The following is a 13,018-nucleotide window of genomic DNA, read 5'->3' on the forward strand; positions in this document are numbered from 1 at the left end:
ATGTCCCAGTTTTACATTCTTAATTTATTGCAATGATTCATCTGCTCTTATAAATGCTTCTAAAATATCTGCAAACTGGACGCGGTAGCTCCTACTAACAGCCACCTCCCAGGTGGTAAAGAACTCTACCAGTATGGCACCTACAACTCAAATATCTGAAACATTAACAAGCAAATTAAATTTATTTTTCATTCGTTGATATAAATTTTTAGAAATCCACCCTTGGTGACTGCAGTAGTCAGGGGCATAGCGAGGGTGGTCCCAGTGGAGCTTGTGATCCAGGCGCCATCTGACGGGGGGGGGGAGGAGAATCACCTGCTAAGCCTGAAGCACATAAAAAGATCAGTGCCACCAGACAGGGAGTGTTGTGTGGGCAAAGCAGCACTTGTAGATCCGCCAAAACTGCGACACCTCCCCAGTATGGAGGCACTGATCTCTTTATGTGCTTCAGGCTCAGCAGGTGAATCTCCCATTGGATATCTGATCTTCTGCGCCCTGCAACAATACAGAGGGGACATCAGAGTAGGGGGGGAGGAGATCTGTGAGGGTCTGTGTGAGGAGGGGAGAGCTGGGTGGGGGAGGAGATCTGAGTAAGGGGGAGAGCTGTGTGAGGGGATAGAGCTGTGTAAGGAATATATATATATATATATAACAATCCAAATATCCGGCACTCGAGTCTTAAAGCTGTATAATTGCCGGGTGCCCTCCTCAGTCTTACCACAAATGAATGGGGGAAGCTGTATATATCGTTCAAATGGCGGCACTCCGTAGAAAACAGCACACAAGTCAGTGCATGGTATAAGCAACGTTTCAGCGCTATATTTCACGCTTTTGTCAAGCCAACATAATTAGCATGTTATGTTGGCTTGACAAAAGCGTGAAATATAGCGCTGAAACGTTGCTTATACCATGCACTGACTTGTGTGCTGTTTTCTACGGAGTGCCGCCATTTGAACAATATATATATATATATATATACATACATATACTGTATGTATATACACAATTAAATTATTATGGGGCCCCGAGATGGAATTTTGCCTAGGGTCCTGTGGTATCTTAATCCGGCTCTTGGACTGAGCAGAAGGGAACAGGGATGGAGCCATGGGCAATAACAGAGGAAGGAGGAGGTGGTCCCATCCCATTATCACCCCTGGCTTCTCCTCTTTGCAACTGTGTTGGGTCCCACCTCCCACCCTGGCCCTGACATCAGCTGGCCCGTGTCACATGAATTAAGCGTCAGTCCAAAAGGAGGAGATGACATGGTGGCTGTGTCCCTGCTGCTGAGGGGGCCCTGAGCCGGGTGCTGCAGTGAGAGCCTGGATTCTGGCGTCTGTGTCTGGAAGGAACCTAAGCAGTAAGTCTGGTGAGGTCACGCCTGACTGCTCTGATGCCACATGCCAAAAGGGGGCACTACTATGCATAATGTGTATAAGGAGCACACATCTGGCATAATATCAATAAGGGGCACTATTGTGTGCCATAATGTGAATAAGGGGCACTACTGTGGCATAAAGTGAATGAGGGGCACTACTGTGGCATAATGTAAATTGTGAGCACTACTGTGTGGAAAAATGTGAATAAGGGGCACTACTGTACAATAATACTTATTCATAATGTGAATAAGGGGAAAAATGATTTGGTATAACATGAATATAGGGCACTACTGTGGCGTAGCATGAATGAAAGACACTACAGTGTGGCGTAATGTAAATGAGGGGCACTACTGTGTGGAAAAACATGAATTGTGGGCACTACTGTGTGGCATAATGTGAATTGGAGGCATTATATTAAAGTAAATATAATGTAACATTGCTTATATTAATGTTATATTACTGATGTTTATATTTTATTAGTGGAATTACTTTAGTGAGTTGAAAATATATATATTTGATACTGACCCTAATGTTTTTTTTTTATTTGCCCACACATGCTGTGCATGCCCCCTAACTGGCACACCTTTGGGTGGGGGGGCGGTAGTACACACATGTCCCGGACACCATGGCTACATGCTGCACCTCTGGCTGTAGTGCTTTCCCTCAGACAGTGGCATAAAATACTAGTATAGGATAGAGGTGTGCGCAGACCCACATGTTTTGGCTTTGGCAAAACCACCCTCAAGTGTTTTAGTTTGGTTTTGGTTTTCTTTAAAAAAAATAAAAACACCTACTATAAAATTATGTAACTTGGACCTGTTTTTGTTCCTATAGTATTATTAACATTAGTATCCAGTCATTTCCAGTAAATTGTGACTAATTTTGTTACCTGAAATCACGAGGGAGGGACTTACATGCAATCAAAAACATACGAGATCCTGTTTTTAGATCCGAGATCCGACTTGCGTTGAAGAAGCTAGAACTCGGTTCTTGTCAAAAGCACCAAGGTGATGCGAAACCTTAAAATGTGTCCATGTTCGGTTTCCAGCAGACCCAAACATCTCTAGTATAGGAATGTTCTCCCGCCTCCCAATCTGAGTATATGACCTACAATACTGCGACTGTTATGGAATAGCAGTAGGAAGTTATGAGGTAATCTGGAGAAAACAACCGAGTTGTCTACAGTTTTATGCCAGACCTAAATGCATATTATTGAAAACAAAACCATTGTCATATAATGTAAGTTACTGCATCTTGCCCCTAATGTGTTATAATATTAGGTTCCATGAGTAGATGTGTGAATTTAGTTTGAGCTTTGTATGAATATTGCTGGGAATTTTGTTTTGGGAAAGTGGGTTAATGTGTATGTGTGTGTGTGTGTGTATTTATTTTGACTTTACCAATAAGAATTCGGGAAAGACACAACCACTTTTTGTAATGTACATTTGAATTGAAAAAAAAAAATGGAAGTGATGTCATAAGAAATAAATAATGGGCTCATGCTGTTTTTTCATGATTTCTAGTGTATAAAAAGAGAATTACAGGTACAATGTAAGGAACTGTTCCACAAATCAAATTGTGATGCATTTACAAATCTGTATCAATGGATATTAGGCAAGGGGACTGAGGAACTGTTGTTTTAAAAATATTCCTCATGTACACACATACAGTAGATATATAAACATGTACCCAATTACACATAAAGCCACACAGCTAAAATAACAAATGATTAGCAAAGGGTACAACAAAAACTAGCGGAATAAGATTCCTACCACAAAATCGCACTACATTTCATCTGTAAGCAAACAGTAATAATACCAAAACCAGCCTCCCCCGCCCCTATCCCGCCCTTGCTTTCCCTCTCTGATCTTTTTACCCCCTACTTTCAGAAACCTACAATTTTTTTTTACAAAAGTTGTACAATGGCACCAGTAGAAGAGGGTGGTGACAAGCTGGTGACAAGGGAACATTGCTCTACCACATAGTTGTGGGGCAACAAAAAAAGAGGATATTTCTATATGTTTATATAGATATAAACCAATTGTGATTGATAGTTAATATTAGTTATACAAAATAAGAGCAGTCTTCTAGAGCTACAACTATAAGAAGGAAAAAAACAGCACCACACATTGGTTTGGCCAATGCATGCTGGATATTATGAAGGACTGGACCAAAATGTGCTTGATGTTGTGAGAATTTCTTAACTGCAACCCAATTCCTTCCTGTTCTAGAGGTCCAAATAATGTCAACATGGTAATTTATTCAAGAATGAATGGGGTCACATAACACCTAGAAAGATTATCACAGCCACCAAAGCCATGCAATAATGAGAGCCAAAGACTGCTGCAGAGAATTCCAAGAATTAGGAATACTCTGTATACTTGTGCAACATGTTTCCCCAGCGATGAGATGATCCATACTGTATTTACTATCAAGTCATTTTATCACTGAATTATTGATGCTCTTTGTGCTGATACACACCTTACATTTATGCCAATTACTTTCACTGTATACTTTAACTGGCCACGTAATATAATTTCCACATTAAGTTTACATGTGTTCTGTAATTTCGGTAAGTTACATGTGGGTTTCTTCTTTAAGAACATACTTCTTCAATAACCAGATGGCTTCATCTTCTTGCTATTATTCACACACAAGTAGGCCAATAGGAAATAATCACTTGGGAGAATCTTGTCAGAAAAAAGAATAGTTTATAAGATGGGCCCGATAGCTACAAGTAATGTGAAAATGATGCTTTGTAGTCCTCGTTTATCTAGAGAGTGATTTGACAAGTTGACTTGGTTTTTCTATTTTTTATAACCATAATTTGGCTATGGATTAATGGTACTGTACTCGCCCACAAATAACAGCACCAGATTTACATAAGTAAGGAATGATATCTGTATTAAATGTGCTGTTTGCTGGGACTTGTGAACATTCTCAGAAACATCTTATACTAAATGGGACTGGGATTAAATCTTCTCTTGCATCACGTCTGTTGCTCCCAGCGTTGGATGGTTTGTCAGCAGTAGATGGAATGCACAGGACTTAATAACTGGATGCTCATTAATAGTAAGTGTTCTTAGCTCTCCGGTGTCTGTGCTGGTCCTCTTTCCTCCTCTCACGGTGTGATTTGTGCTGGTGATTATGATGCTGGTGGTGGTGATGGTTGTGGTTGTGGTGTTGCTTGTGTGGATGATGCCTGTGCTGATGATGGTGATGCCTTCTTGTCCTGTGGTGTCTTCGTGCTGTAAGAACGGAAAAAAGCTGATCATATTATTTTTACACAATTTATTTTGGCTATGGATAATTTTAACATATGTAGTAAATCTAAGATGTATGGTGGATACGGTTAGAGTGATAATAAATAAATACTAGAGATGGATTTACTAATAAGCCTACGGGTGGCAAAGACTGATCTACCCTGAACAGTGTACAGCAGCGGTGGCCAACCCGCAGCTCTCTTCTGAGCTTCTAATGCGGCTCGCGGCTCGGCAGACCCCCCTTGTTACTGGGAACGCTGGTCTCTAAAGTCATTAGTGGCTAAAGAAGCCTCTGATCCCTTCAGAGGCCAGCGTTCCCAGTAATGCAGTGAGCGGGTGATGTCATGACGTCTCCCGCAATGTGAGGTGCCCGCGCGTCTGCTGGATCCAGTTAGATCCAGCAGGCAGCAGAAGAAGAAGCAGCAGCGACGGCGCGGCGGCAGAAGCAGCAGCGACAGCGCGGTGGGACTCGGGAGCCCTGACGTCGTGTAGCGGTGCCAGCACAAGGGACAGTGCAGAACGGGCACAACTATTGGGGGGCAATGCTTAATATGCACAGCTACAGGGGGCATTGCAGAAGGGGCAATTACTGGGGGGCATTGCATAATGGGCACAGCTACAGGGGGACTGCAGAAGGGGCACAACTGCAGAGGGCATTGCATAATTGGCACAGCTACAGGGGCATTGCATAAGGGCCACAACTACTGGGGGCACTGCATAATGGGCACAGCTACAGGGGGCATTGCAGAAGGGGCCAAACTACTGGGGGCATTGCTTAATGGGCACAGCTACAGGGGAGATTGCAGAAGTGGCACAACTACTGGGGGCACAGCATAATGGGCACTGGCATTCTCAATGTATTTTATGTGGTTCTGGATTTCAATATGTATTATGTGAACGTGGCTATTTCAATGTTTTCTATGTTGCTCTGGAAAAATGTATATTGGGAAGATTATGTAAAATGTTTATTTTTAATGTCCTGGGCTCCCCCCAGCATGACTAAAAACGGGGGTGTGACACAAGGTCATGCTCCTGCAAATGCCATACCAAAGGCGTGCGCACAAAAATGGGGCGTGGCCTTGTGACAGATAGGCAACGCCCCTTTTTTGCCCGCGATATGATATGAGGCTAAAGCTGGGTACACACTGATAGATATATCACCCGTTCCATTCAATGACCGATCTACACTGCATCGCCAGGTGTGTACAGCGGATATGTCTGTGACGTTGTTCACAGAAATATCCGATCTGCTGTGCAGCACACCAGATGGACGATATATCTGATAGATATATTGGTCATTTGCTGGTGTGTACGGGCGACCAGCTGATCACCAATACACATGCTGCAGGGACCCAGCAGTAATGAACAGCTCAACTGCCTGCCGAGTTGAACTGTCTAGCCCGGCACATCGGGCAGGTGATTGGTAAGTGCGTACCCAGCTTAAGACTGCAAAAGATTCCTATTGGATTGCATGATATAAATCTGCCCTGTTGATAACATTTAAAAAGTGGGCAATGAAAGCAGTGAAAGTGGGAATAATCACGGTAAAGTGTGAATCCAGTTGTTATTAAGCAAAAAACATGCCAGTACTTGGCATCTGCAAGTAGAGTTCTTAATGGCTTTGGAGCAGTATAAGCAACATGTCTCATGGTTAATAAGCCAGGGCTGGTACAATGGGCAAGACAAAAGAGACAGCCTTTACCTGCTCCAGGTTGTCTTCTGTGTGAAGACTTTACAATAATCAGCCATGAGGATTCAGTTCTTCTTCATGGATATTATTAAATACATTTAAGGCTATCCTAAAACACTTAGGCCCTATTTACTACAATTCACATTTAATATGCAGTTGTCATGTGATATTTCTGACTAAATTTGCATTGCGAATTTAGGAAATATCACATGGATGTACTAACATCCACATGCATGGACAGAGCTTGCGATAAAGCTCCATCCCTGCGAATCCTGTCTGCACACTACTCCCTGTATTTTTTGGAAAAATAAAGGGAGAATGTGTCTGCACATGCACCGGCACCGGTTACCGCAACCATCCCCCTCGCGGCCGTCACACCCCCCGACCCCACCCGCTCAGCTTACACTTACCTCGGTGATAGGTACTGCGGTGATGTCCTCTGTGACCAGGGTCACAGTGTAGGAGCCTGGAGACCAGCCCCAGAAGACATCACCGAAGCACCGATCACTTGTCCCTGGATGCAGGTAACTGTTTTTTTTTCTATCCTTTTTTTATTTTTGCAGTGATCAGCTTGTGGTCTATTTAGACCACACAGCTGATCACTGTGGCCCGGCTCTTCTCTGCCTGAGGTGGGGTACCGTTTTCACATTATTTTAGTAAAAATAATGTTAATAAATAATATATGCCCCTTAATGATAACATTTAACTCCTATAGTACCTCTATGCAGCAATCATGAGATATGTATATGTGGCAGCCTAGAGGAGCAGGCACCATGTGTAATCTTCGTTAAAACATCATGGGCTAATTTACTAAGCTCAAACCCTCCACAAATCTCAGTGAAACCACACTTTAGAAAAGAACTTCAAATGACTATCAATGTTTTTTCTATTATATGTATAGAAACCCCGGATTACAAAGCACCGAGTTTGCCCAAATAAATGACTAGCCTATGGCAATGGAGTATGAAGAAAGCATTGCACAAATCAATATGATCTGTGCATTCAGTTATGATGGAAAATTTAAAAATCATTCAAATAATTATAAACTTCCCCCAACGATATGGGAATCTCCAGCTATTTCATGACCACTGATAGGCTTCGGGGGGTATTCAATTAGCCCCGAAAATTGTTCGGACACTAATGAATAGCCGCGATCGGCGAAAAACGGGGATTTTTCACCGATTAACCCGTTTTCCGCCAATGTTTTTTTCACCCTATCCTATTATTTCAGTTGAAATAATAGGATAGTTCTCCCGAAAACACATAGGACCCGTGGTAAGCTCGCAGACCTACAGTATGTGTTTCTTTTTGCCATTTAGGTGGTGAAAAAACGGCACTTATCATGGATAATATTTCGGGACACATCAGGTCCTGAAAAATATCCACGATAAGTGCCGGCAACGGTCAGCACTTCGGGGCTAATTGGATAGCCGCGCCGCGATCAATTAGCAGCGCTACTTTAGCATTGTAAATTGGATACCCCCCTTTGAATCTCAGAGTGGGGTCCCCATGCCATAATGGCACCCAATCCTAGATTGGTAAGCCGAAGACTGGAATCCCTACGGAAGTAAGTTCTCCTCCCCAAAATTGGAGGACGCCTACCTAAGGACAACCAGCCCAGCTCTCTTCTACACACCCCCAGACTTTGGGTGCAGAGCATGGGCGTAACTACCATAGGTGCAAGTGGTGCAGCTGCTATGGGGCCCAGAGCTGAGGGGGGCCCATCTCCCTTGTCAAAGTTACATGTGTTATATACAATTTTCACCATTAGGTGGTACATAGGGGCCCTTACAAACTTTTGCTATGGGGCCTTCAAATACCTAGTTACGCCCCTGGTGCAGATTAAATAGTAATAATCATAATAATAATCATAGAAGTACAGTTCTTTACAGGTGGACTACTGGTCCCATGATAGCACTTGGAGAACCACAAGTGATAGTTTGCCTGAGCATCAAGAGCTCGCTGGGAACTCTAGTCCACCTGTGAAAGAAAATACAAGACAGGACACACGCACACTGAATGTTTTAATATTTTATTAAAAAACCACACATCCACACCCAATGTTCACCACTTTATGGTGATTGTTCAATTGTGGTGTTGGCAGTGGTCAGGGCTTGGACTAATCTGAATATTTGTGCGGTAGGAATATTTTTTTCATAAATACTGGACATCATTTATTATTGTTATTATTATTTAGATGTGCATGGACCTCGTGTTTTGATTTTGGCAAAACCACCCCCAAATGTTATGATTTTGGTGTTGGCTTTGGCAAAATCACCCTTAAGTGTTTTTGTTATTTTCTGTTTTGATTTTGAATTTCCTTAAATTAATAAAAACGGCTAAAACCATGTAATTTGCACCTGTTTGCAATCCAGAACCCAAGAATCGGGAAAATCAGTTCCGAATTTAGAGCAGACCGAGCCAGGACTTGGTTCTACTCAGAACTCCGAAAGTGATCCGAGCCGGGATTAGATTCAACTCAGAACCCCAAAGTTTGGGTGTGTTAGGTTTTTAGCAAAACCGAACTGCACATATCTATTATTATTATTATTATCCTTTATTTATAAACCACTAATATATAAAGCAGCACCGTACATTGAGGAGAATCATGATATAAATAAATGACTTACAATGACATGAAACATAGACCCTACCCCAATGAGCTTACAATTTTAGAAGCATGGGGAAAACTGGATACATAAGGTAACAGACAGGGGTGTATCTACAGTGGGAGCAGTGGGTGCTGTTGCTATGGGGAACGTAGGCTTTGGGGGCACATCTCCTGGGCTTGTCTCCCCTGCACATCACTGGACGCAGTTTGTGCCATATTGTGGCATAATGTGAACTGGGGGCACTACAATGTGGTATAATGTGAAATGGAAAAATAATAAATGAACTAATTATTGTATGTACAGTATTTTGAGTTCTTTACTCTTTTGCACTGTCCTCGACATACAACAAGACATATTAAGCACACACATACGTTTCACACATAGGATCCGGGGCCTTTCCCATCTCCCATTCCGGTGACATCTGATGGTCGGTATGTGTCGTTGTATAAAGCCATCCTGGCATTGGTAGCGTACAGTGGAATGGATGCTGTATTTATCCTTCTTCTTACCAATAACGTGAGCATTTCTTACCATGGGAGGAGAACTGCAAAGCACTATGGGAGATAAATTTAGTTGTCAACATTTTATCAATAAATTATTTTTACCGCAATAAATTATAGATGCAAGACATATGTAGTAAAATAGTCAGGGCCGTCACAGGGATTTTCTGCACCCTGTACGGACCACACCCCCTCTAGGCTCGCACGCAGGGAGGATTTCCGAGTACCTAGATACCCCCCTGGCTGCCGATTTATCGCAGCTGACCAGTGCTCGAAGTGCAATTCAATTCGGCACCTGGTGGCTGGCACTGGAACTATCTATCACTGTCCCCCAGGGCCGGCCTTCTATTTAAATTTCACCATTGGCTCCGGTTACGCGAGCCAATCACAGCTTGCGGACCAGCAGCCAATCAGGGGCGGCTGAGTGGCTGCCCCTAATTGGCTGTCGGCCCACGCGGCCAGCACCATATTCAAAATACCGCCACAGACCCAGATGGGAAGGGATCACAGTTTAGCGCTCCCCTGCGAATAGGCGAGTGATGCGGGGCCATGATGTGTGTAACTGTGTACAAATGGAGGAGGGAAGGGGGCTGTGTGGAGGAGGGAAGGTGAATGTGTATGTACAGATGGAGTAGGGAAGGGGGCTGTGTGTGTACAGATGGAGGAGGGAAGGAGGCTGTGTGTGTACAGATGGAGGAGGGAAGGGGGCTGTGTGTGTACAGATGGAGGAGGGAAGGGGGCTGTGTGTGTACAGATGGAAGAGGGAAGGGGGCTGTGTGTGTACATATGGAAGAGGGAAGGGGGCTGTGTGGAGGAGGGAAGGGGGCTGTGTGTGTACAGATGGAGGAGGGAAGGGGGCTGTGTGTGTATAGATGGAGAAGGGAAGGGGGCTGTGTGTTTACAGATGGAAGAGGGAAGGGGGCTGTGTGGAGGAGGGAAGGGGGCTGTGTGTGTACAGATGGAGGAGGGAAGGGGGCTGTGTGTGTACAGATGGAGGAGGGAAGGGGGCTGTGTGTGTACAGATGGAGGAGGGAAGGGGGCTGTGTGTGTACAGATGGAGGAGGGAAGGGGGCTGTGTGTGTACAGATGGAGGAGGGAAGGGGGCTGTGTGTGCACAGATGGAAGAGGGAAGGGGGCTGTGTGTTTACAGATGGAGGAGGGAAGGGGGCTGTGTGGAGGAGGGTAGGGGGCTGTGTGTGCACAGATGGAGGAGGGAAGGGGTCTGTGTGTGTACAGATGGAAGTGGGAAGGGGGCTGTGTGTGCACAGATGGAGGAGGGAAGGGGTCTGTGTGTGTACAGATGGAAGAGGAAAGGGGTATGTACGTGTACAGATGGAGGAGGGAAGGGAAATGTGTGTGTACAGATGGAAGAGGGAAGGGGTCTGTGTGTGTACAGATGGAGGAGGGAAGGAGGCTGTGTGTGTACAGATGGAGGAGGGAAGGGGGCTGTGTGGAGGAGGGAAGGGGAATGTGTGTGTACAGATGGAGGGGGAAAGGGGGCTGTACGTGCACAGATGGAGGAGGGAAGGGGAATGTGTGTGTACAGATGGAGGAGGGAAGGGGTCTGTGTGTGTACAGATGGAGGAGGGAAGGAGGCTGTGTGTGCACAGATGGAGGAAGAAGGGGGCTGTGTGGAGGAGGGAAGGGGAATGTGTGTGTACAGATGAAGGCAGATGATGGTGGTAGATATAGGCCTCCATAACCATAGAATGGAACTGGGACATATTGACATTTAAAGTACTATTAAATTACTTTACATTCAGTTCAAGAGTTGAAATTGCACTGGTAATTTAAATTTTGTTCGTACATACTGTTACACATTGTGCATAAGCAAGTTTTATGCCCAGATGCCTTGTTATTTATATTATTTATATTAAAACACTTGAAGTACACATTAAAGTGTATGTTGCAGGCTTATTCTGGTTAGACTTTTTCGTCATTGGTTCTGTAACCAGTTATTTGGAATCCCTCCTCTTCAAATCCTTCTTTTGCCACCGCCCCCCCCTTCCCCGCCCCCGAGTACATGAGGTAATGCGGAGGGGGTGGAACCGGCAGCCTCAGTAATACTAATTACAGCTCTGACAGGGGGAGCTCTTAGAGTTGAGTTGTAGGGAGCCTGTCTGGACGCTCCGGGCACTGCGCTCTTTGCGGTGGCAATGCTCCCACACCTCTAATTACGGCACTGAAAATAGATATTGAACACATTTCCATTGAGAAAAAATAAAATTATATTTATATGGGTTTCATTTAAGAGCTGCATCGATTCTAAACCATTATAGAGTTTTTTAGTATGCTGATGTTATTCCAAATGAAATCTAGGTGACGTGCAGTCCACCATATAATCTGCAACATAATTCCCATTCATAGACACTGCTTTGGTTAGCTTTGACAACTAATTGCAAGTTTCCAAATCACCACCCATGATAGCATCTGAAAATGATTGTTTGACTTTTTCTGCTGGTAGTTTGTCATCCCATATGTCGGAAAGTATATGGGACGACAAACTACCATATACTGTACATAACAATACATCACATTCTTACCTGTCCCTTTCTTGCAGATGTAAGGTAAGTTGTAGTTACATGGGACATCATTCCACTTGCCCTCCTCGTGTGAGACCAGGACCACACAGTCTTCTCCTCCAGCAAAGAAGTTATCAGGCTGTTGGTCCCGCCAGCTCTCATATTGCTGTAATGGACACGAACAGGAGAGTGAATGATTTTTACTTTGTGTCATGTCTAGAAGGAACCTAATAACTAGAGAACATTATTACTGCACTATGCTCAGCTTACTATTATTATTTAATGATTAGGTTGGTATACTGTACAAAGATCAATAACAGCATTACTTAACAATGTCATAATGTGTAACCTTCTGAAGCCTATATGATGAATTTTAAATTGAATAGGAATTCTCTGACATTCAAGCTTTAACCCTCTAGTTTATGTAGCAGACTCACCAATGCAGTATTATCTGTCCACTGGAAATCCTGTTCCACTGTTCTGTCATTGAGACCAATCCAGGTGTTCTCACGACCAAAACCTTAGTAGGAATAAAATAATAGCACGTTATGAACAATAATTTACTATTAGGCACATAGCAAACCCTTATAGAAACAGAGATTAGAGGCCAAGGATGCGATACTGAGTTGAACATGAATTGGTAGCAGAGGAATGGGTATGAAGTCCCGGCGGCTGAATAGCTGCAGGTTCATATCCCGATGCTGGCAGCCCAAAGAAAGAAGATCCCGACAGGGCAGATAAGTACTTTATCCCTACCCCTCTCCCCCCCTAACCCTAACTCTCCCTTAGTGGTGCCCAACCCTAACCTCCTCCCAGTGCCTAACCCTAACCTCCCCTTACCGCTCCCTAAACCTAACCCTCCGGGGGGGGGGGGTGCCTCACACTAACCTCCCCACAAGGGTGCCTAACCCTAACCCTCCCCACTAAGTGGGCCTGACCCAAACCTCCCCTCCCCCCAGCCTACCCCGCTATGCTTCACCCCCCCTGCGGCTAATGCTAAGGGCGCCTTGGACTTACCTTGCTCGAGCTGGCATCCTTCGGCGCTCCGGCGTGGG

General features: G+C 44.3%; 1 protein-coding gene across 1 annotated transcript in view; it reads right to left on the minus strand.

Annotated features, from left to right (window-relative positions):
• Positions 1–950: 950 nt before the first annotated feature.
• Positions 951–13,018, minus strand: part of NCAN (neurocan) — a 138,471-nt gene continuing 126,403 nt past the window's right edge. Inside the window, exons 12-15 of the mRNA XM_088478392.1 lie at positions 12,401–12,483; positions 11,985–12,129; positions 9,313–9,495; positions 951–4,624 (exon numbers count right to left, since the gene is read on the minus strand). Coding sequence (XP_088334518.1) covers positions 4,443–4,624; positions 9,313–9,495; positions 11,985–12,129; positions 12,401–12,483 — 593 coding nt within the window. The 3' untranslated portion in view covers positions 951–4,442. The remainder of the gene's footprint in view (positions 4,625–9,312; positions 9,496–11,984; positions 12,130–12,400; positions 12,484–13,018) is intronic.

Source organism: Taudactylus pleione, unplaced genomic scaffold (assembly GCF_031769625.1).
Source record: "Taudactylus pleione unplaced genomic scaffold, aTauple2 ptg000214l, whole genome shotgun sequence".
In the NCBI taxonomy this organism is placed as follows: Eukaryota; Metazoa; Chordata; class Amphibia; order Anura; family Myobatrachidae; genus Taudactylus; species Taudactylus pleione.